Source organism: Schistocerca serialis, chromosome 3 (genome assembly GCF_023864345.2).
Source record: "Schistocerca serialis cubense isolate TAMUIC-IGC-003099 chromosome 3, iqSchSeri2.2, whole genome shotgun sequence".
NCBI classification, from domain to species: Eukaryota; Metazoa; Arthropoda; class Insecta; order Orthoptera; family Acrididae; genus Schistocerca; species Schistocerca serialis.
Window position 1 is genome coordinate 1031369099 of NC_064640.1, and position 23376 is coordinate 1031392474.

At 41.8% G+C, this 23376-nt stretch overlaps 1 protein-coding gene across 2 annotated transcripts in view; it reads left to right on the forward strand.

The window, feature by feature from the left end:
* Nucleotides 1–23376, forward strand: part of LOC126471493 (exonuclease 1) — a 152923-nt gene that overhangs the window by 27727 nt on the left and 101820 nt on the right. For both annotated transcript variants that reach the window (XM_050099705.1, XM_050099707.1), the window contains one exon: nucleotides 14537–14798. In XM_050099705.1, the coding sequence (XP_049955662.1) occupies nucleotides 14537–14798 (262 nt within the window). The remainder of the gene's footprint in view (nucleotides 1–14536; nucleotides 14799–23376) is intronic.

Consider the following 23376-nt stretch of genomic DNA (forward strand, 5'->3'; position numbering starts at 1 on the left):
CCTCCCAGCCAGAGAAACCCAAGGAGCAGTGAGAAAAGTCCAAAAAGAAGACCCCTAAGACCAAGGAAATTGCAGTAGCACCCACACCACAGCTACCTACAAGCTCTGTGTCTGAGGATAAGGTGGACATTCTGGCATCCGCTGAGGACCTAGATCTCGCCAGACCCTCAGACACAATGGATACAGACTGCTTGGGCAATAAGTCAGTGGCAGCAGGTGACCCTAGGGCGTAAACTGCCTCATTGAATGTTCCATGCCTTGTCAGTCTCACAATGACATCATCCTCCAGTGGAATTGTGGTGGTTTTTTCCACTGCCTGGCTGAGCTATGGCAACTGTTAAGCTTTACACCTGCTTTCTGCATTGCCCTCCAGGAAACCAGGTTCCCGGATATGCGGACCCCTACCCTCTGCGGCTATAAGGGATATTACAGGAATCTTAGCTACTATAATCGAGTGTCAGGTGGAGTTTACGTGTATGTCCTAAACTCAGTCTGTAGTGAAACTGGGTCCCTTCAAACCCCTCTTGAAGCTGAGGCTATTAGAATAAGGACGACGCACGAAATAACTGTCTGCAATGCATATCTTCCTCCAGATGGTGCAGTAACCCCGAATGTATTAGCTGCACTGATTGATCAACTCCCTAAACCTTTCCTACTTTTCAGAGGTTTTAACACTCATAACCCCTTGTGGGATGGCACCGTGCTTGCTGGCCGAGGCAGAGATGTCGAAACTTTACTGTCTCAGTTGAACCTCTGCCTCTTAAATACTGGGGCCACCACACATCTTAGTGTGGCTTGTAATAGTTACTCAGCCGTTGATTTATCCATTTGCAGCCCAGGACTTCTCCCGTCTATCCACTGGAGAGCACATGATGACCTGTGTGGTAGTGACCACTTCCCCATCTTCCTATCACTGCCCCAGTGTCAGGTTCATGGACACCTGTCGAGATGGGCTTTAAACAAGGCAGATTGGGAAACTTTCACCTCTGCGGTCACCGTTGACTCTCCCCCACACGGTAACATCGATGTGATGGTTGAACAGGTGACTACAACAGTCGTTGCGGCAGAAAATGCAATCTCTCGCTCTTTATGGCGTCCCCGGCAAAAGGCAGTCCCTTGGTGGTAGCCGGAAGTCGCTGAAGCAATTAAGGAGCATCGGCGAGCTCTACAGCGGCATAAGCAGCACCCTTCCCTGCAGCACCTCATAGCCTTTAAGTGGCTCCGTGCCCGCATTCGCCAGTTTATCAGAAGACAGAAGCAGGAGTGTTGGGAGATATACGTCTCTACCATTGGGTGCCATACGTCACCTTCCCAAGTCTGGATGAAGATCAGACGTCTTTTTGGGTACCAGACCTCAATAGGTGTTCCTTTTAACATCAATGGCTTGTTATCTACCAATGCAAATGCAGTTGCTGAGCACTACGCTGAGCTTTATGCTCAAGCCTCTGCATCGGAGAACTATCCCTCGGCCTTCCGTACCCTCAAACGGCAGATGGAAAGGGAAGTCCTCTCGTTCGCTACACGCCACAGTGAACCCTATAACGCCCCATTTACAGAGTGGGAGTTCCTCAGTGCCCTTGCACATTGCCCCGACACAGCTCCTGGGCCAGATCGGATCCACGGTCAAATGATGAAATGTTTCTCATCTGACTACAAGCGACATCTCCTCATCATCTTCAACTGGATCTGGTGTGATGGCATCTTTCCATCGCAGTGGTGGGAGAGCACCATCATTCTGGTGCTTAAACCCAGTAAAAACCCATGTGATGTGGATAACTATTGGCTCCTCAGCATCACCAACGTTCTTTGTAAGCTGCTGGAACGTATGGTGTGTCAGCGGTTGGGTTGGGCCCTGGAGTCACGTGGCTTGCTGGCTCCATGTCAGGGCAGCTTCCGCCAGGGTTGCTCTACCACTAATAATCTAGTATCCATCGAGTCTGCCATCCGAACAGCCTTTTCCTGATGCCAACACCTGGTTGCTGTCTTTTTTGATTTACAAAAAATGACCTGGCGACATCATACCCTTGCCACCGTATACAAGTGGGGTCTCCAAGGCCCACTCCCGATTTTTATACACAATTTCCTGTTGCTTCTTACATTCCATGTCCAAGTTGGTGCCTCCCATAGTTCCCCCATATCCGTGAGAATGGGGTCCTGCAGGGCTCCGTATTGAGTGTATCTCTATATTTAGTGGCCGTTAATGGTCTAGCAGCAGCTGTAGGGCCGTCCATCTCACCTTCTCTGTATGCAGATGACTTCTGCATTTTGTACTGCTCCACCAGTACCAGTGTTGCTGAGCGGCACCCACAGGGAGCCATCCACAAGGTGCAGCCATGGGCTCCAGCCCATGGTTTCCAGTTTTCAGCCGCAAAGTCGTATGTTATGCACTTCTGTTGGTGTCATACCATTCATCCAAAACCAGAACTTTACCTTAACGATGATCCACTCATCGTAGTGGAGACATATCGATTCTTAAGACTGATTTTTGACACCCGATTGACTTGGCTTCTTCACCTTTGTCGGCTTAAGCAGAAGTGCTGGCAGCACCTCAATGCCCTCCGCTGCCTGAGCACACCAACTGTGGTGCAGATCGCTCTAAGCTGCTGCAGCTCTACAGAGCCCTTGTTCAATTCCACCTTGACTGTGGGAATGTGGTTTATGGTTTGGTGGCACCCTCAGCATTAAATTTACTGTAGCCAGTGCATCACTGTGGCATTCGCCTAGCAACAGGAACTTCTAGGACAAGTCCGGTGACCAGCATCCTGGTGGAAGCCAGAGTCCCTCCATTGCAGGTTAGGCGTGTGCAGTTGTTCTCCAGTTACGTTGCACATGTTTGTAGTTCTCCAGCGCATCCGAATTACCATCTCCTCTTCTCCGCCCATGGCGGTTTATCTCCCTCATTGGCAGCCCAGGTCGGGGCTTACAATTACAGTTCATGTGTGATCTCTTCTCTCCAAACTGGAGTCCTTGCCTTTACCACCTATACTTGAAGTTCATTCACGAACACCTCCATGGTGTACACCTAGGCTGCGGCTTCACCTGGACCTTTCACATGGCCCTAAGGACTCAGTTCACCCTGCGACTCTACGCTGTCACTTCCTCTCGATTCTCGACATGTACCGGGGCCCTGAAGTGGTTTACACCGGTGGCTCCATGGCTCATGGTCACATTGGCTTTGCCTCTGTTCATGGAGGACATACAGAACAGCACTCCTCACCAGATGGCTGCAGTGTTTTCACTGCAGAGCTGGCGGCCATATCTCGTGCTCTTGAGCACATCTGTTCATGCCCAGGTGAGTCATTTCTCCTGACCATGAGGATAAAAAGGAAAAGCCAGCCACTCTGCAGCACATTAAAACCTCCACCCAAGCCCTAGGGTGGGAGACACACAGGGACAAAAGACATGTGCTGAAACTTAGAGCAAATGTTAAAACTCACCCTCACAAATGCAACGTAAAGCTAAAGCTGCTGTTGAGGCAGCCTACAAGCTATCGACCAGTGCTACCCTCCTCATCCTTTGGTAGTGACCATCCAGGAGTCCACCTATTCCCTGGAACAGTCCAGCCGTTCAGTGGCGTTTGTCTGGACCCCAGGTCACATCGGAATGCCAGGCAACGAACTTTCCGACAGGCTGGCCAAACAGGCTACGCGGAAACCGCTTACGGAGATAGGCTTCTCTGAAACTAACCTTCGTTCAGTATTACACCGCAAGGTTTTGTGGCTTTGGGAGACAGAATGGCATAACCAGCACAACAGGCTGCGTGCCATTAAGGAAACTACGAATATGTGGAAGACCTCCGTGCACCTCTCACAGGGCCTCTGTGGTTCTCTGTTGGCTCCGCATTGGCTATACGTGGCTGACACATGGTTACCTCCTGCATCGCGAGGACCCACCTCAGTGTCGCTGTGGCTCACGAATGACGGTCGTCCATCTCTTGCTGGACTGCCCACTTTTAGCCGCTCTGTGGCAGACTTTTAACTTTCACAGCACCCTACCTTCGGTGTTGGGTGACAGTGCCTCAACAGCAGCTTTAGTTTTATGTTGTATTTGTGAGGGTGAGTTTTATCATTTGCTCTAAGTTTTAGCACATGTCCTTTGTCCCTGTGTGTCCTCCACCCTAGTGCTTTCAGGGTGGAGGTTTTAATGTGCTGCAGAGTGGCTGGCTTTTCCTTTCTATCTTCATGGTCAGCCAGCCATGGTAACCTGCTTTCTTGTTTTAACCTCTTCTACCTGTTTCTTGCATCTTTGTAGTTTTCTTGTCCCCTTTTGTCTGTTTTAAGTGTTTGTTGCCCTTCAGTCGTTGATGTGGTTTTTCCTTTCATTCTGTTTTGTGTTGCTAGTCTCATTGTCTTATTCTCACCCTTGTGGCATTGTTTCCTTTGGAACAAGGGACTGATGACCTTGTAGTTTGGTCCACACCCCCCCCCCCCCCTCCCTTTTAAACCAACCAACCAGTCACATATGCCAGAGGATCACTGTTTGCTTGCTGTATTTACCTGTGCAGGATGCAACAGACTCTGAGGCTCTCACAGATCTTACAGAACAACTCCCCCCACCTATTTCTCCTACTGGGAGACTTCAATGCCCATTATGTAATGTAGGGCTCAACCTCTACTTGCCCTTGGAGTCAGGTTATGGAGAACCTCAGGTTGTCTCACGAACTCAGCTCAATTTCTGTACGACTACTGGGTCATCCTCAGCCATTGACTTCTCTTTCTGCTCTCCAGCCCTTGTGGACTCTGTTTAATAAGTCACTATGACCTTTATTCCAGTGATCTCTTCCCACTCTGGATTCACCTATGGGATGAAGCTTTCCCAGAAAGGAAACAGCCACACTGGATGATTGGCATAGCTAACTGGATGCTCTTCAGCCAGCCGGCAGCGTTTGAATGCCACGACAGTGCCCACGAGTGGGTGAACCACGTCACATAAGTGATCCACCAAGCCACTGACTTTGCCCTCAGGAAGTCCTTCACTCATTCTCAGAGACAACCTGTCCCTTGGTGGACTGATGAGTGCCGTTGAGGAATCCATGTAAGGCGTGTGGCTAGGAAAGGACTGAATGTGTCCCAGTTGTTATCGGAGCATCGCCTTAATGATCTCTGCAGGAAAGGTGCTGGAACGAATGGTTAACTGCCATCTAGCCTGCATGTTAGAGACCGGGCAACTCCTTAGCCACTCTCACTGTGGCTTCAGGAGACGGTGATAAACTGTCGGTAGCCCGATCTTGCTAGAGGTGGAAATTCACCAGGCTTTCCTTAATAAATAGCATTGCCTAGGGATATTTCGTTGACATCAGTAAGTTGTATGACACTGCATGGAGGCATAATTTCTGTACTGCTACTGGGTCATCCTCAGGCCATTGAAGATCCATGTGAAGTGTGTGATGTAGATCATTGGTATGGGGCACGTACTGGCTCAATTCTGGTGTTTTAACCGACTGCCAACCTGGTTTCTGCAGGGGCCCAGAGCAGTTTTAGATTTAGTGCAGTACAGGAGAGATTACTCTCATGCTTATATTTTTAAAACCTTATTTTCTGACATTTTAAATTATCACTGCAACTATGTAGCTGTATTCATGGAGGGGTTTAAATTGGGGCCCTCTGTTTTCTGCTCTGTTGTTTTCCCTGATCATGTCCTCAAGATTCTGTTGCCTGCAGATTTCACAGTCTTTGATGCAGAATTATCTGTGATCTTGAGGGTGCTCGAATGTGTGAGATGTGTTGTGCCTGCAAAATTTCTCATCTCTTCTGACTCTCTGAGTACTCTTCAGTTTCTGCAATGCTTGTATCCAGCCGATAAAGTAGTTCAGGATATTCAGGACGCTCTTCTCCACTTACAAAGATGGGAAGGAGGTGTCTTCCTGCTGGGTGCTGTGGCATATAGGTTTGCAGGGAATGAAAGGGCAGATATAGCAGCTAATGAGGCATGACATAATCCTCAGTTCAGTGTTCCAGCCCCTTCCATGATATCACTTTGCTGTTGAGGTACAGAGTATCCATTGATGGGAAGAGAACTGGCTGGAAGTGACAGACTGTGTTTAGTAAAGTCCACAATGTAGATGTGGTGTACCTGCTTCCAGGCACGCAGGTGGGATAAGGTACTCCTCACTTGTCTTCACACAGGCCACAGCCCTACAACACATGGCTTCTTGCTCCTGTGAGAGGACACTCCAACGTGTGGTGTTATGGCATGTAGATCGCTGTGTGGTACATTTTATTAGACTGTGTTTTAACTCCAGACCAGAGGGCAGTGGCATATTTGCTGACAGACCTGCCGTCTGTTTTAAGTGACAGTCAAATGACTGTGGTTAGAATTTTAAACTAAACTAAACTCCATCTGAACAGTATTTGAAGGCCCAGTGCTACTGACTAACTGCCGTGTCATTCTCAGCGCACAGGTGTCGGTGGATGCAGATATGTAGTAGCATGTGGTGAGCACACCGCTCTCCCAGCCGTTGTCAGTTCTTGTGATTGGAGCTGCTACTTCCCCATCAAGTAAAACCTCAATTGGCCTCACAAGGGCTGAGTGCACCCCGCTGGACAGTCACCAGTCCAAGTGTTAGCCAATCGCAGCAGTGCTTAATTTCAGTGATCTGATGGGAACCGGTGGTACCACTTCAGCAAGACTGTTGGCTGATAGGAGTTTTAAGGTTTTGTGATATGTCCAACTTGTTTTCTAGGATCTTAGGGAGATGTTCTTGACATGTTAACCAGGTGACTGGCTCACCCTTATGTTTTGTAAGTGGTTAGCCAGTCATATTTCTCTGTACTGTTATTTTAACTCCTTTGTCATTTTATGTTTTAATCCCATGTATAGCATGTTTCACCATTTCTCCGTTGCCTGATGACATGTGAGATGAAGTGATTCTCTGGGTCAGCACAAGTGAGTAGGGAGTGAGTGAGCATCATTGTGTTTTAGTATTTGCAACCTAGCTGTTGAGTGCCCCTAAACTCTTAACTTACACAACTTTGGATTTTCTTCCAGATTTCAAGACAGGGTTTTGTTGTGGAAACTATTAAAAAGTGTCTCACACTGAAGTCCATGCTAAGTTTCAAGCTTCAGTAAAACATCATCAATCTTTCAGACATTGCATTTTTTTAAATTTTGCTTGCGTATTTTGTTGCTTATTATAATTGTACTGCACCTTGTTGAAAGTTTTTTAGGCAAATGCAATGGACCTATTAGATGGACCAATTCTATGGGAGAGCACAACTCTAGTCCTGTAAGAAAATGCATCCCCAGCTAATACAAAAGGTTTAGCTGGATCAAAATGAACTGGACGACAATGATGATGACGACGACTTAACAAAGTGTCCTTTAAGTGCTGAAATGCGTCCTGACATTCTTGGGACCATGCAAAAGGAATATCTTTCCAGCACAGCTGATTCAACGGAGCAGCAGTATGCGCACTGTTTACAACAAACTTAACGTAATATGTTATTATCCCCATGACAGCCTGTAGCTCCGTGATGTTGCTAGGTGCCGGCAAATCTTTAATCGTGGTCAAGTATGAATGAGCAGGATGTTTATTTATGACATGCCCTAAAAATTCAAGTTCTTTGTGGAAAAAGGAGAACTTTTCCTTATTACACTTTAAGCCAGACTCAGCGAGCACTTGGAATAAACACTCCAGATTTGCCAAATATTCAACAGGTGTATGGTCTGTGAAACCTATATCATCCAGACAGTTTGTACATAAAGGGGCATTAGCTGTTAATTGTTCCAGGAAATGGTGAAAAATAGCAAAAGGTGAAGCATTTCTGAATGATAGTCTTTGTAAGTGGAACAAACCTAGATGAGTATTGATAACAAAATTTTTGCTTGGACTGCTTGTCAAGCAGTAACTGTAAATATGCCTTGCATAAATCAGTCTTCAAAAAGAATCTGCCCTGTCTCACCTGTCCATTAATTCCTCCAGTCATGGGAGAGGAAAAAGAGTTCTTGACAGTTTGTGAATTCACCATGGATTTGAAATCAGTACACAGACATAAACCTCTTGATTGCTGTTTAGGAATTACCTGGTGCGCGCTGGGTGGGGGGGTTGTCTACTGGCTTACAGGCACTGGTTGTCTCATCTGAATGTGTCCATCATTGCAGTTCCTTTGCAATCTGCTCATGTATAGCGTGGGGGACAGGTCTAGCACGATAAGATTGTGATTACATGTTGTCTTTAACAGTAATGTGCACCTCAAAATTTTTAGTCCTTCGTAATCTTGGTTCAAAAAGATCATTTTACTGTTTTCGCAAGTCAGAAACATGAGTATGAAGCACTGACTCACGGAGTTGTAACACGTTGTCTTGTATGCACAGGTTGAACAAATCAAACAACTCGAAACCAAAAATGTTAGCACTGTTTCTAGAACATAGTACACGGAATGAAACACACTTAGTAATGTCATGAGAAATTGGTGGGAAACTGCACATGCCTAGCACTGGTATTTTGTGTCCGTTATTACCAGAAATAGGCAGTTCTAACTGTGGGCTACCGATCATATCATAGGTATCTTTATTGATTAGGAAAATGGAAATTTAACTGTCTTGTAAGCCACTCTTCATTGGAAAAAAGTTTGTTCTTCTGACTGTAGATGGTAGCAGAAGGTTTCCACAAAGCAGAAAAGCGAGACTTAATTTGTGCCTGCTGTACTGCTTCGGCTGTGACAACATTCACGTGCCAATAACCACTCCGTGACTTCGTATTAGACTGTCACCGTGCCTGGCAGTGTTGTAAACAGATGGTCTGGATATGACCTTGCTGACCACACTTGAAACATTTTACTTCGTGACAAGGACAAGCTTTTCTGTCATGAATAGAGGACAAGACTTCCTCCCTTTATTCTGAAGTGTACCGTGTGACCAAAAGGTTTTACCTCTACTTTTATGTTGAATGAGCCCTATATTGAATCTGTAATGTCTTGTTAACCCTTTGAGCTTAGCAGTCCACTGTTTGAACGACTGTTCAGGGTGCTTTTTAAGATGAAAAGATTTAAATCTAACTCAGTGACACGAATCTATGCCTTATAATGCTCATCAATTTTTTGAACGAGTTCTTCTTTGCAATCAACGTCTTCCGGACAGGAGTCGGGAAACAATTTGGAACATAGACGATAGATGTCGACTCTGACAGTGGACAGAAAAAAATGCATTGTGTGCCGAACCTTTAATGTTGTATAGAGAGAAGTGGGCTTCCAGTTCAGCACGCCATTCTAACCAGTCTACTTCCTTGCCGTTAAACTGGTGAAACTTGGGTTCAGTAATTGGCTGTGATTCTACTTGTTATGACAGTAAGGTCATCATCTGTCAAGCATTGAGCAGCAGTCATTCAATCTGTTGCGCCTGAAACTTAACAACTTTGTTTAGGGATAGTTCATGTGGGGGCGTAGACACGATTAAACACTTTATATTAGATACAAGAACACAAATTATTATTGCCACTGCGACTGATGGTACATCAAGTATGTCCACAGAGGCAGGTGGGAGTGGAAGTCTATTCAGCACTACTCGTTGCTGTGGTTATATATGGCGAATGAGAAAACGCACTTTAAAACATGTGAGAACATATTTGTTGCCACTTTTATATAAATCATAGCATGCCTAGACATCATCTCAATAGGTTTGACTTCTGGAGGAGGTTGAGTGGAAGCTAAAACATATAATAAATAGTAGTTCAGTTTCAGTAAAGCTTTTTAATACAGAATACTTCGCTTGAAAGGCATTCATGTCTGCATGAGGGACTATATACATATATTATATTCACAAAACACAGTGATAACTGTTCCCTACTTTGATTAGTATTGAATGACATTAAAATATCACACTGCATTTAACTATTAACTTTGGTACACAGTTCTGACTAATGACAGTAGCTCACTCCTGGATCTGAACTACTGTGAGGATGCTGCTATCCGAGTGGGCTATCAAAGAGTGGGGCAATCAGCACTGCATTCTGATGCAAGTAGATTTCCAGCAGTGGCAGCATACAGAACCTCCTGAGGGCGTGTTGTCTTTGACTCCTCATTCGTGGCTGCATCTGACAGCGATTGTCCTTACCTTGTTTTTGTCACGAGGTGCCAACTTTAGCAAGGGATTACACTCTTTGGACAACACCACAGATCCTGTCAACAATGCTACAGATAGTGAGCTCTGCCTTCATCTCACAAGCTAGACTAGCAGTCCTTAGCAGGTCGTCTAGCCATCCGAAACTGGAGAGAATCTCTTCCGATCCAAAGCAGCACACATCATTAGTGCCGATGTGAGCCACCACCTGCAGTTGGTTGCACACTGTGGCATCTGATATGTGTACGTAGTGCACACTGAAACTCTTCCCCTCCTTGGCAGCCATATATCTAAGAACTCTCAACAACCAGTAATCCCACCCACTGTGAATGCCCAGATCTTGCGGGCATTATTATACAATATTCTTTGATTTACACACGTGTATCTTCTTGACGGTTAATAATATAAAAACATAGTTTTGCTCTTCATTGCTGTACACAATAAGGACACCCGCCGGTGAATGCTGTGCCGTGAAGATGCTGCTATGCCCTTTGCAGTAACTCCAGCCCGTCTGGACAACTAATTTCTGACCGTGATCATTCAAGTATGCTCTGTGTTTACCTCCTGTTCTCCCTCTTTCCACCTGAAAAAAAAACTGCATTAGTAAGGCATTACTACCATGCACTTAAGATCCTGATGCATGACTTTTTACGTGGCGCAGTGGTTAGCACACTGGACTCGCATTCGGGAGGACGACGGTTCAATCCCGTCTCCGGCCATCCTGATTTAAGTTTTCCGTGATTTTCCTAAATCATTTCCGGCAAATGCCGGGATGGTTCCTTTGAAAGGGCACGGCCGATTTCCTTCCCAATCCTTCCCTAACCCGAGCTTGCGCTCCGTCTCTAATGACCTCGTTGTCGACGGGACGTTAAACACTAACCACCACCACCGCCATGACTTTTTACAAAACTGGCAAACTATAATTGTGTATTGAAATGTGACATTGTGTTGTAGATAACCCCTTTTCATTATTACCCACTACTCTTTGTCCTCCGAGTGATCTTTAATTGTGTAATATGCATTAGTTATGAAGAATGTTAGCTGCCTTTTTAAACAGATGTAATTTGGTAAAAAGTTCTTCATTTCTTTGGAAAATTTGTTGCACAGTTTTATTCCCTGATAGAAAATGCTGTATTGAATTTTTTTTGTTGTTTTTCTTTGGTCACTGTAAGTCCATACAGCCTCCTGTTCGATGATTATGTGTAGAACTATTAGTGGAATACATAGCAATATTATCCCTAATATGCACCAGACATGGGTAGATGTACTCACTTAGTGCAGCAAGGAGGCTCAGTTTTCTGAGCAGCTCTTTACAATGAGCCCAACTAGTAGTTATTATTCGTATGGCTCTTATCTGCAGTTTAAAAATTGTGTCCATGTTTCATGTCTTTGATCCCCAGAAAAGAATCCCACAGCTAAGAACTGAGTGTATGTAGGAATAGCATGTTGCTACAAGACACTGCTTGGTACAAACTGATGATAAAATCCTAAGAGCATGACATGCTGATGACATTCTTTTTGTCAATATCTTTGTGTGCTCATTCCACGTTAACTGATGATCAATATTCATCCCTAAAAACTTGTTACATGATCTACATTTGTATCATTTGTGCCTAATGTGACAGAGTTGTTTTATCTCTTTATGCTGAAGTGCATACTGTTAGATTTCTTTATGTTCAGTGTCAGTTTGTTACATACTGCCCACCCTTGAGGGTTTCATTTGCTTTTTCTAATAGGGACTCTGGTGTTTTACCAATGACTATGATGTTGCTGTCCGAAAAGTCATTAATATACATGGTCGTCAGAAACAGTCCGAAGAGCTTGTAAGTGTGTGGCAGGGGAGTTTTTTCTGAGAAATAATTGTTAAGAAAAAAATTCAAGTTGTTTATCATTGAAGTTAGGCAATTAGGTCATTGCACATGCATATTCAACACTTGCACATGCTGAAATGTGCTAATGCACAAACATCTGTGGGTCCGTGAGTTGCAATTATTCAAACACTCATTACCAGTTAAAATGTGCCTTTTATCGGAAGTGATGTATTTAAACTTGGTGAGACAAAGCTATTTTTGTTTGAGTTGAGGAAACCAAAGGAAGAAGTATTTTGGCGACACTCTGTCATGGGCTGCTTGAATTTGCACACGTGATGGCCTGATTGACTATCTTCAATGCAAAACAACGTGGAAACAGTGCAGCAGATTGAATTTTTTTCTTATCGATTAATTCTCAGCACAGCCTCCCCTGCAACAACCTTACAAGCTTTTCAGACTGTTTCTGGCCATCCTTAATATTAAGAACAGAACTGAACCCAATATACTACCCTGAGGAACACTTATGTTTATCTGTTTCTCATGTTAGAATGTTTTCCTAAAAATGTGTCCTAAGCAGATGTGTGGGCTATCTCTACCTTTTGCACCCTGTTTTCCAGGTAAGACTGGAAGCTCTTGTTTGCTATTTCTCTTAAACCTATGTTATATCGTTGACCGAGTGGTGTGATTGGTAAGTGATTCAACTCTCGTGTCGCAATCACAGATCTCTGGTTATTAACTCTGATGATAACTCAGTAAAACTTTACAGGACGGAAGTCCACACTTGAGTACAACTTAAAAGTCCTTCGTAACTGTGTATACTGGATGCCCACTATGAATAAGTCCACAATTGTCAGTAGTGGTGAAGAGCCGGGAGGTGCCGAAGATGATCAGTGGCACTGTATCACACAGCTGTAAACTGGTGGGTCATTGAGACGCAGGTCCGGGCTTCGGGATTAACTGACAGATATCCAGCAGCTGATGATCCTGTCAAAGGCAAGAGACTGTCTGTCTGACGAGTAGGGGCAGTGGCAGGCATTCTGGTCTGAAGTGTAGGTAGCTGATGGTAGGGCTGAAGCGTGAATCAAAAACTCACTGTCTAGGGGCTGAGCAGCACCCTAAGTACGCATCAGTGGAAGAATACAGGTGCGGTGTCACATGTAAAAGTGACTACATGGGCACAAAAACGTACCTGTGATGCAGGGCTGTTAACCACGGCCTACACACCATGTATTGACATGTATTGCGCCCCCAGATGCTGTGGTGGTTCCCTTAGGTATGGTGGTAAACATTGCAGTGAAGATTGTGGTGGCTGCAGGAGGCTTGGCGGTAAACAGTCTACCTTATCTTCTGATGACAGCAAACCTTCTGAGGTAAAGCAGGGGCTGTACCTGGCCCACAAAGCGCATCCATGAGTGTAGTATGCAGGGACCCTGACCTGCATTTACAACCTAGCACTTCTTGCAAGGGCGTGCTGAAAGGTAGTGCCTCCAAATTTCTTATGTGAAAACTCTCAATACTTTTTAAATAAGACAAATATTATTAACATTTTGCATCTTTACCATTCATGTCTACATACTTATTTCTCAGCGTAGTCATCCTGGCAATGAATGCTTTGCTCCCAGTGAGAAATCAGTTTGGTGGTACTGTCACTGTAGATGTTTTACTTTGCTGACGAAACCACAGCTTAATCTCTGCTTGCACCATTTCATCACTATCAAAGTGAAGTCCTCAAAGGTGTACCTTAAGTTTTGAAAAAAGATGATATTCAGATGGGGTCAAATCGGGACTGTATGGAGGATGATCGATGAAAGTTATCAAGGCGGCAGGTTGTTACAGATGTCGCAGTGCTTGTGTGTAGTCTGGCATTGTTGTGCTGGAAGAGAGGGTGCTCCATAAGTGGATTAACTCTTTGAATTCTAAACTACATTACAGAACGCTTTTTGTCATGCATTGACATAATTACATTACACATCGCCACGATATGCACTGTAATTCAGAGCCCTCGTGTGGCAGAGGGTTGCAAATATGTAGCCATGAAGAATTTAAGATGTAGAATGTTAATAACATTTGTTTCATTTAAAAAGCTTTGAATTTATGCATAAAAAATTCATAGGCATTACTTTCCAGCATGCCCTCGTAGCTTGCTTAGCAGTATATCTTCAACATGTTTAAGAATATGCCTGAAACAGAGTCATCCCTGTCAAGAGGTTCAAGTACCACTTTTGTGAACTCAGTAACTGTCAATATTGTACTCCTCCCATTTCGAAAACCAAACTGTGTGTTTGTTAAACAGATTGTATTTTACATGTAACTCATTAGTCTGTCCTTCATAATAGATTCAGAAAGAAGGCAGTAGTGAAACTGGTCTGTAGTATTCAATACTTTCTGCGTTATCTTTCTTCAGTAAAGGCATAATTCGTGTATGCTTTAGGAACTGTGGAAAAATAGCTGTTACATTGTCTCTGTAACTATCAGCAGCTTTCCTGGCAAAAATAATCGAGAAAATTGATGAAAGCTTGAATTTTGGTAAGAATTTGATGGAGTAATATTACAGAGAACTATTTATCCTAGTAAGACTAGTTAACCAGGGGAAGGCTTTCTAAATTATTTTTAATTTTCTTTCCAGTATGTATTTTCATTAAACACAGTTTCATTGTGACTGTTTGCAGATCACGACAACAGAGCCGTGCTCGGGCAGCAGAACTACTTAGAGCGGGTAGAACAGAAGAAGCAAGGAATTATTTGCGTCGTAGTATTGATATAACACACAATATGGCAGTTGACCTTATGCGTGAATGTAGGGCCAAGAATGTGGACTGTATTGTTGCTCCTTATGAAGCAGATGCACAATTAGCATATCTGAACTTAAAAAATATCGCTCAGGTTGTGATAACAGAAGATTCAGATCTGGTTCTGTTTGGGTGTAATATGGTGAGTAATAGTTGCTTTTGGTTATAGAAGAAAGATTAGGAATTACGTATCTTTCGGCTTTTTCAGCTGTCCAAGGTACTTGACCTTGTATTTGATTAAAGATGAAAGTGAAATTAATGCCTTCAGTCATCATTATTTCTATTTTTGTATAGAAATGTTAATGACACCGTGCATTTCTGTTGAAATGAAGTTTGTTTATTTCAATACATACTGTCAGGAGGGATTGCCGCAGGAGTAGTAAGACATTGTCCCTCCATATTGATGAAATACGCTCACCTTTAAAAGAATCTCTACTACACATTTGGCATGGCTTGTGGCAATGTAAAAAGTTTTAGATATGGCTGAAACTGTCAACTACACAAGCTGTACACATTTTATGTTCTTCAGTGCCATGAGGAGTTCCTCTCTTATCACATGTAAGAGAGTAATAATCACATATAAGATAGTAAACTGCTCTTGCTAAATGATTTTCTATAAAATCTTTCAAATATTGTGAAACTTTTCTAGAGAGATGCATTCTAACAATTTTATGTTTTGTATTTGTCTTTTAGTTGAGAAGCTATAACAACAGCAGCAACTTAGTTTACTGAACACAATTTCAAATAAAAATGGGGGAAAAATCATTTATTTAGAGCAAGCACATGATATTTTATTACATTAGTGATTTTGTAGATGTGGTAGCAGTATGAGAGTGAATCAAATATAAACAAGACTTTTTGTTCTTGAACTCTAAAAAGTACAAGTCAGGTAATTTTTCTGCATAGCCCTCTGCTTTCGAAATGCATTTTGTTGTTGTTACACTGGCCACACAAACCACAGCTGACACTTTCCTGTCATTTGCATCTTCCTTCATCTCCCAGACCCAGTATTTGCATGACTCCCATAGTATTATCCTTCCATCTCATTCTCGGCTGTCCCAGTGGTCTCTTTCCTTCAGCTTCTCCATCTATTACAGCCTTTATTACTGTGTTCTCCCCTAAAGGATTTGACTTACATGAAATAAGAGGAGTATAATCGGTCCCAGGAATAAGCAGCTAGCTTCATGGTGCCTTTCAATGACCCTTGATATCTACTTTTGATGGGACTCTTTCAGGGTTGTCTTTGCTTCACTGCTGGTGACACGCCATCTTAAGAATTAGTTGTGAATCTGAATGCTTTTGAATTCAGATTGTGACTAACTTCCTCATGGAAGCATAGGTCTAGGTAGTGTGGTTCAGAGATTATTTCTGTGTTAACTGATGACAGTGTTTACAATCAAAGAGATTGTGTTGAAGATCATAGGCAACTATTGCTGTCTCCTTTGGTGGACCTTTTCTTGATGCAAACAACTCAAGTAATCATTAGTATCAATAGTGGAGTACTAACAGCAGTGAATCTGACCTTTTGAAGGTAAATTTCATATATTACAAGGAAAGTCACTCTTCTGTTCCAGTGCTTTGTATATTGTTCAGATGACTTTTCAGTGAATGAAACAGGGTACACATTATCTAACATTCACTTTCTCAACCATTAGTGGACACTAAACAGCCTGGGATATGAGATGGAAAATACTTCATTGCATAGCAACCTATCCTCTTTTTCTAATGAGTATAATGTAATGAAGTTATGTTTGCAATAGAGACTCATTTGAGACACTGATGAGAAATGAGGTGCACAAACAAGAAATTGACTGTTGTAGGTCAGGAGACTGCTGAACAAAACAATATGGATGATGGGCAGTAGATCTATGACCATAATTTAAGCTGTATCCAAACATTATGGGTTTGCTTTTCCTACTCATCTGCATTAACTTATACATTTCTACATTTAGAGCTAGCTGTCATTCACCACACCAACTAGAAATTTTGTCTAAGTCATCTCGTATACTCTTACAGTCACTCAGCTTCGACACCTTACTGTTCACCACAGCATCATCAACAAACAACCGCAGATTGCTGCCCACCCTGTCCGCCAAATCATTTATGTATATAGAGAATAATAGTGATCCTATCACACTTCCCTGGGGCACTCTCAACGATACCCTTGTCTCTGATGAACACTCGCCATCAAGGACAACATACTGAATTCTCTTACTTGTGAAGTCTTGGAGCCACTCACATATCTGTGAACCTATTCCATATGCCTGTATCTTCTTTAACAGCGTGCAACGGGGCACCGTGTCGAACACTTTCTGGAAATCTAGAAATATGGAATCTTCCTGTTTCCCTTCATCCATAGTTCACAGTATATCATGTAAGAAAAGGGCAAACTGAGTTTCACATGAGCTATGCTTTCTAAAACCATGCTGATTCATGGACGTAAGCTTCTCAGTGTCAAGAAAATTTATTATATGTGAAGTGAGAATATGTTCAATGATTCTGCATCTGACTGATATTGGGGATACTAGTCTGTAATATTACAGGTCCGTTCTTTTGCCCTTCTTATGTACTGGAGTCTACTGCGCCTTTTTCCAGTTGCTTGGTACTTTTGTTGTTGCTTGTGATAAATGCAAGCAAGGTAAGGGGTGAGTGCCATAGAGTACTCTTTGAAAAACTGAATTGGGATTCCATCAGGACCTGGTGACTTGCTTGCTTTCAACTAGTTGAATTGTTTCTTTATGCCAGGGATGCTATTACTATGTATTCCATACGGGAGTCTGTTTGATGGTCAAGTGATAGTATATTTGTACAATTGTCCTGTGTGAACGATTTCTTGAAATGAAATTTAAAACGTCAGCTTTTGTTTATCTATCGTCTACTGCCACGCCAGACTGGTCAACAAATGACTGAGTAGAAGCCTTAAACCCACTTAGGAATTTTACATAGGACCAGAATTTTCTCCTGTCCTCTGCCAGATCTTTGGAAAAGGTATGACGGTGGTAGTAGTTATATGCTTCGCACATAGATCTTTTCACTGACACATGTATCTCTACTAACATTTGCTTGTTGTCATTGAATCAAGAGTGCAATAGCCTCTGCTTCCTCAGCATTTTCCGAATCTCGTTATTAAACCATGGTGGGTCTTTTCCATCCTTAATCCACTTACTAGACACACGGTTCTCCAGACAATGATTTACAGTCTGCTTAAACTTTGCCCATAATTCCTGTATGTTCCTCTTACTTGAACGAAGTGATGTCAGTTCACTATCTAAGTGAGATGCTAACAACTGCTTATCTGCTTTATCTAGTAGAAACACTTTCCTAACCTTCTTGGCTGATTTATTAACTTCTATAACCATAGTTTCTATAATGACATCATGATTGCTAATCCATGTTTCCTTTCTGACATTGTTGATAAGGTCTGGCCTATTTGTAACTATAACATCTAAGATATTCCTCTAAAAATAAAGAAATAAAAATATACCTATTTGAAAAAGTAGATAAAAATTCACTTGATGCCTTCCTGAGAGAGAATCTCTACTCCTTCCAAATTAACAATGTGCTTTACCAGTAAGTGTAGACCAGATGTGGCTTCGATTGAAAGAAATAGAATAGACAGGAATTGAGAGATTTATACCAAATAAATTAGCAAATGATGCAGCTGACCCCTTGGTACACAAAATGGGTCAGAAAACTGTTGCAGAAACAACAAAAAAACATGCCAAATTTAAACAAATGCAAAATCTCCAAGATTGGTGATCTTTCAGAGGAACTCAGAATTTATCACGGATATCAATGCAAGATTCTTATAATACTTTCCACAACGAAACTTTGTCTTGAAACCTGGCAGAAAGTCCAAAGAGATTCTGATCATATGTAAAGTATGCTAGAAGCATACAGTCAATGCCGTCTCTGTGCGATAGGAATGGAAATACTATTGATGACAGTGCTGCTAAAGCAGAGTTACTAAACACAACCTTCCGAAATTCCTTCACCAAATAAGATGAAGTAAATATTCCAGAATTCGAATCAAGAACAGCTGCCAACATGAGTACCTCTTCATAGTAGCGCAGCAACTTATATCACTGATGGAATAGCTCCATACTTAACAATCGTCTACAACAGCTCACTTGACAAAAGATCCATACCAATCCACAAAATTACAGGCTCATATCATTAACGTCAATATGCAACAGGAGTTTATAACATATATTGTGTTTGAGCTCTATGAATTACCTCGAAGAGAACAGTCTATTGACACACAGTCAACATGGATTTAGAAAACATTCTTGTGAAACACAACTAGCGCTTAACTCACATAAAGTGTTGAGTGCTATTGAGAAGGTATGTCAAATTGATTCTGTATTTCTAGATTTCCAGAAGGCTTTTGACACTGTAACTCAGAAGTGGCTTGTAGTCTAATTGCGGGCTTATGGAATATTGTCTGAGTTATGGGACTGGATTTGTAGTAATTGACGGAAAGTCATGGAGTAAAATGGAAGTGATTTCTGGCATTCCCCAAGGTAGTGTTATAGGCCCTTTGCTGTTCCTTATCTGCATAAACAATTTAGGAGACAATCTGAGCAGCCGTCTTAGGTTGTTTGTAGATGATGCTGTCATTTATCATCTAGAAAATTCATCAGGAGATCAAAACGCATTGCAAAGCAATTTAGAAAAGAAATCTGTATTTTGTGGAAATTGACAACTCACCCTAAGTAATGAAAAGTGTGGGGTCATCCACATGAATGCTAAAAGAAATACTTTAAAGCGTGGTTACATGATAAATCAGTCAAATCTAAAGCCAGTAAATTCAACTAAATACCTAGGAACTACATTTATGAATGACTTAAATGCATAGAAAATGTTGTGGAGAAGGCGAACCAAAGACTGCATTTTATTGGCAGAACACTTAGAAGATGCAACAGGTCTACTATAGAGACTGCTTACTCTGCTGTGCAGTGTGGGATCCTTACCAAATAGCATTAATAAAGTACATTGAGAAAGTTCAAAGAATGGCAATACATTTTGTATTATCGAGAAATAGGGGAGAGTGTGTCACTGACATGATACAGGATTTGGAGTGGACGTCATTTAAACAAAGGCGTTTTTCATTGCAGCAGAATCCTCTCAAGAAATTTTAATCACAAATTTTCTCTTTCAAGTATGAAAATATTTTGTTGATGCTAACCTACACAGGGAGAAACAATTCTAAAGTGAGGGAAATCAGAGATCTCACGGAAATATATACGTGTTCGTTTTTTCCGCACGCTGTTAGAGATTGGAATAATAGACAATTATTTGAAGGTGATTTGATGAACCCTCTGCCAGTCACTTAAGTGTGATTTGCAGAGTATCCATGTAGATGTAGATGTAGATTTGCGTTGTGTGTGGGCTACCAAACTAGCTGCTCCAGACAGTTTTCAGAAAATGTGTTCAAAGGTACTTTGCATGACAGTCTGTGTGTACCCCCCTGCAATGAACACATCGACATCCCAGTCTATACTTGGTAGGTTAAGGTCACCTCCAACTAGTAATGCGTAATCTGGGTATTTCTGCAATATTGACTGTATATTTCTTTGAATGACTCTAGAACCATAACAGCATAGTCAGGTGGCTGGTAAAAATGTCCAACAATTAGCTGGGTTTGACCTAGGCCTGTTCTATGTGACCAGATAACTTCACTGTCGCACTCAAATTCGACCTCAATAAAGACAGTATTTTTGTCAACTGCAGTGAATGATCCCCCTCCTATGACCTCTAATCTGGCTTTTCGATATGCGTTCCATGACTCACTAAGTATCTCAGAGGTTTCCCCTTTGAATTTCAGCCAGCTCTTGGTCTCGAGAACTTTCCTGGAGAGCAGTAAACTTGGGAACTTCGTTACGAATACTTTGACAGTTTACTACTAAAATTTTGACAATCGAAGTGTCTGTGCTCAGAATACAGTCTGACTTCCCTTGCTGCATATTGACTGGCAAGTGTTCATCAGAGTATCTCGAACTACCACCTAGCCTGTCATTGATGGTATTTGAGTGTTCTACCACCTGGAATGTAATGTTTGCACTGTGATTATTGCACTGGACAAGAATTCTGGAGTACAGTGATTCAAATCCTCATCTTGTCACCCAGATTTAGATTTTCCGCAATATCTCTAAATCATGTAGGGCAAATACTAGGATGTTTCCAGTGAAAAGTCACCCACATTTTCTTTCACAATCCTTTCCTAATCTGAACTTGGGCACAGTCTGTAATGAGTTCATTGTCGATGGAATGTTAAAGTCTAATCTTCCATCCTTTTTTAATTTTGCTCAAGATTTCCTGTTGACTAAGGAGGTCACAGAGATTTGGTTATATATAATATGCACTTTCAGGGATGAAAATAAAAATGCTAATGCATTAATTGCACGTCTGTATTGCAACTTGTGTGTTGTACAAATAACTTATGATTGACCTCTTTTGAGAAAATTCCCTAAGGTGGTAGCATTGTCTGATAGGCAGTGTGATGTTTCTTCTGCTTTCAGACAATGATTAATCATCTGCAAAGATTACTAGCTAATGTTGTACCTAAGGTAACAGATAGAAAACACTATGTTAATGACTGTGCAAAGTCAACTGTAAGCAGTTTAACATCTTTCTCCACAACATAATTTGAAGTGGGTAGAGTTGTATATATATAATCTCTGATGTAACTTACCAAACGAAAGCATTGGTATGTTGATAGACACACAAAGAAACACAAACACACAAAATTCGAGCTTTTGCAACCTATTTTTCCCACGTGGAATGTTTCCCTCTATTTTATATATAATGGCAGATCTTGTTCTCTGGCCCAAGTGTTCTCACAGCCTACATGCCTCATGAATTCACAATTTCTGCTTTCCACTCTTGCACCCATTCATTGCCTCTCCATTACTGACTATACCATTGATCTTGATATCAATAAACTACCCCTTTTATCTTGGTCAAGTTGTGACCCCTCAGTGTTAACAATTCCATCCTGGGGCTAGCTGTATTCAGTGAATGTAAACAGATGACTGCAATATAAAGCTCTTCCTAAGCTTCAGCCTTCTGGCTGTAAATGAATGTCTGCATGCTAGTACCTGCTGGTTGTGTTGCTCTTCTAATATGGTGACACTGTTATAGTACATACTTCATCTTCCATCTGAAAGAGGGTTTTTTTTTTTTCTTTTTTTTTTTTTTTTTTTCAAAAAAATACCTTCAGTTGTGAATTGTGTTTGGTGGTTATGTGGATGAAAGCAGCAAATATTTACACTCAGTATACCATATCACAACTGATCTTTGATCTAGTGACAGTTCTTTTATTTTCAATGGAAATGTTCTATACCACAATGTCTATCAAGAATATGATCTATGGAATACGGAAGTGTCTGACTATGAACCATGTCAATGACTGACTGACTGACAAATTTCAATTCTTCAGTACTGTATCATCTCCACACAGAATTTTGTGTTTTTTAATTCATCTTCCTTCTCTTCACATTGAAATCAGCTTCCAAGACTTTTAAACATTGATTACAGCATGCACATTCAGCCTGCAGATTCTTTACCATTACCATTTGAAACTTCCTTGGTGAACAGCTGTCCATGAAGTGATAGATGTAAAAAGCTTCTCATTTTCTAAGTGAGTGGAGAATAAATTGAAAATACAGTCAGTGATCTTATTTCGGTTTAAAACCTCCAAGCTCATATTTCTGTTTAAAACCTCCAAAATCATATCACAGAAAAAAAGGGACAGCTTTCGAAGCTTTTGATTCAGCAATACTATATTTTTTCCCTTTTAAGGAGACTGTACTCTGCACTGACTTCAGTATTAATGGGATATTAAACTTTATCCTTATTTTCTTTCCTCCTTCACTTAATCCCCTTTCTCATAAGACTCTCTAACATTGATGTGACCCTTCAGAAAGAAGAGTGACATCCCTGTAAAGAGCTGTTTTACAGTGACTGAAGAAAGCTGTCAAATCCTTCAAGTATGAGGTATATAACTTAGCAATGTCACTGATGTGACAATAAGTCGTGTTGCATTAATTTGAGAACAATTCAGCAATATGTTATTACATATGTTTCATTTAGAAATAATGTGTGGGGAAATATTGTTTTAGTGTTAACATTTTGTGGAATCATGTTAAGAAAGGAAGTGTTTGACAAAGCTCTCAGAGTTCTCATCAGTACTAGATTCTACAAAATGCTGATGAATCTCTGCAAGACAGTGAATGTTACCTCTCCTCACATTTCCCAGCCCCCCCTTCCCCCCCCCCCCCCACTCACACACACACACACACACACACACACACACACACACACACACACACACACACACCTACACATACACAAAACTCAATTTCATCCTTTTGTGACCAAGTGCTGATGATTTTGTGAGAGAAGGGCAAATGCTTTCTATGTCTAGATTGTTTTGGTCTTCACATTTTTATACAAAAATTGTGGTGGCAGCTGTAGGGCAGCACCACCATGATTTAGAGTTCCACCTGCCACATCTCATCCTGGGCGCATGCCCACCATGTGGCATCTTGCAACAGTGCATGCTATGGTATTCACTTGTTTGTTTATTTATGTAACTTTTTCTATGTCTCAGGTATTGGATTATTGATTTACTCATATATGTTCTGAAAGTCCCACTAGTGATTATTTCAGTACCATGTCAAACACTCACAGTCAGTTTCTAATGTTTATTTATGGTG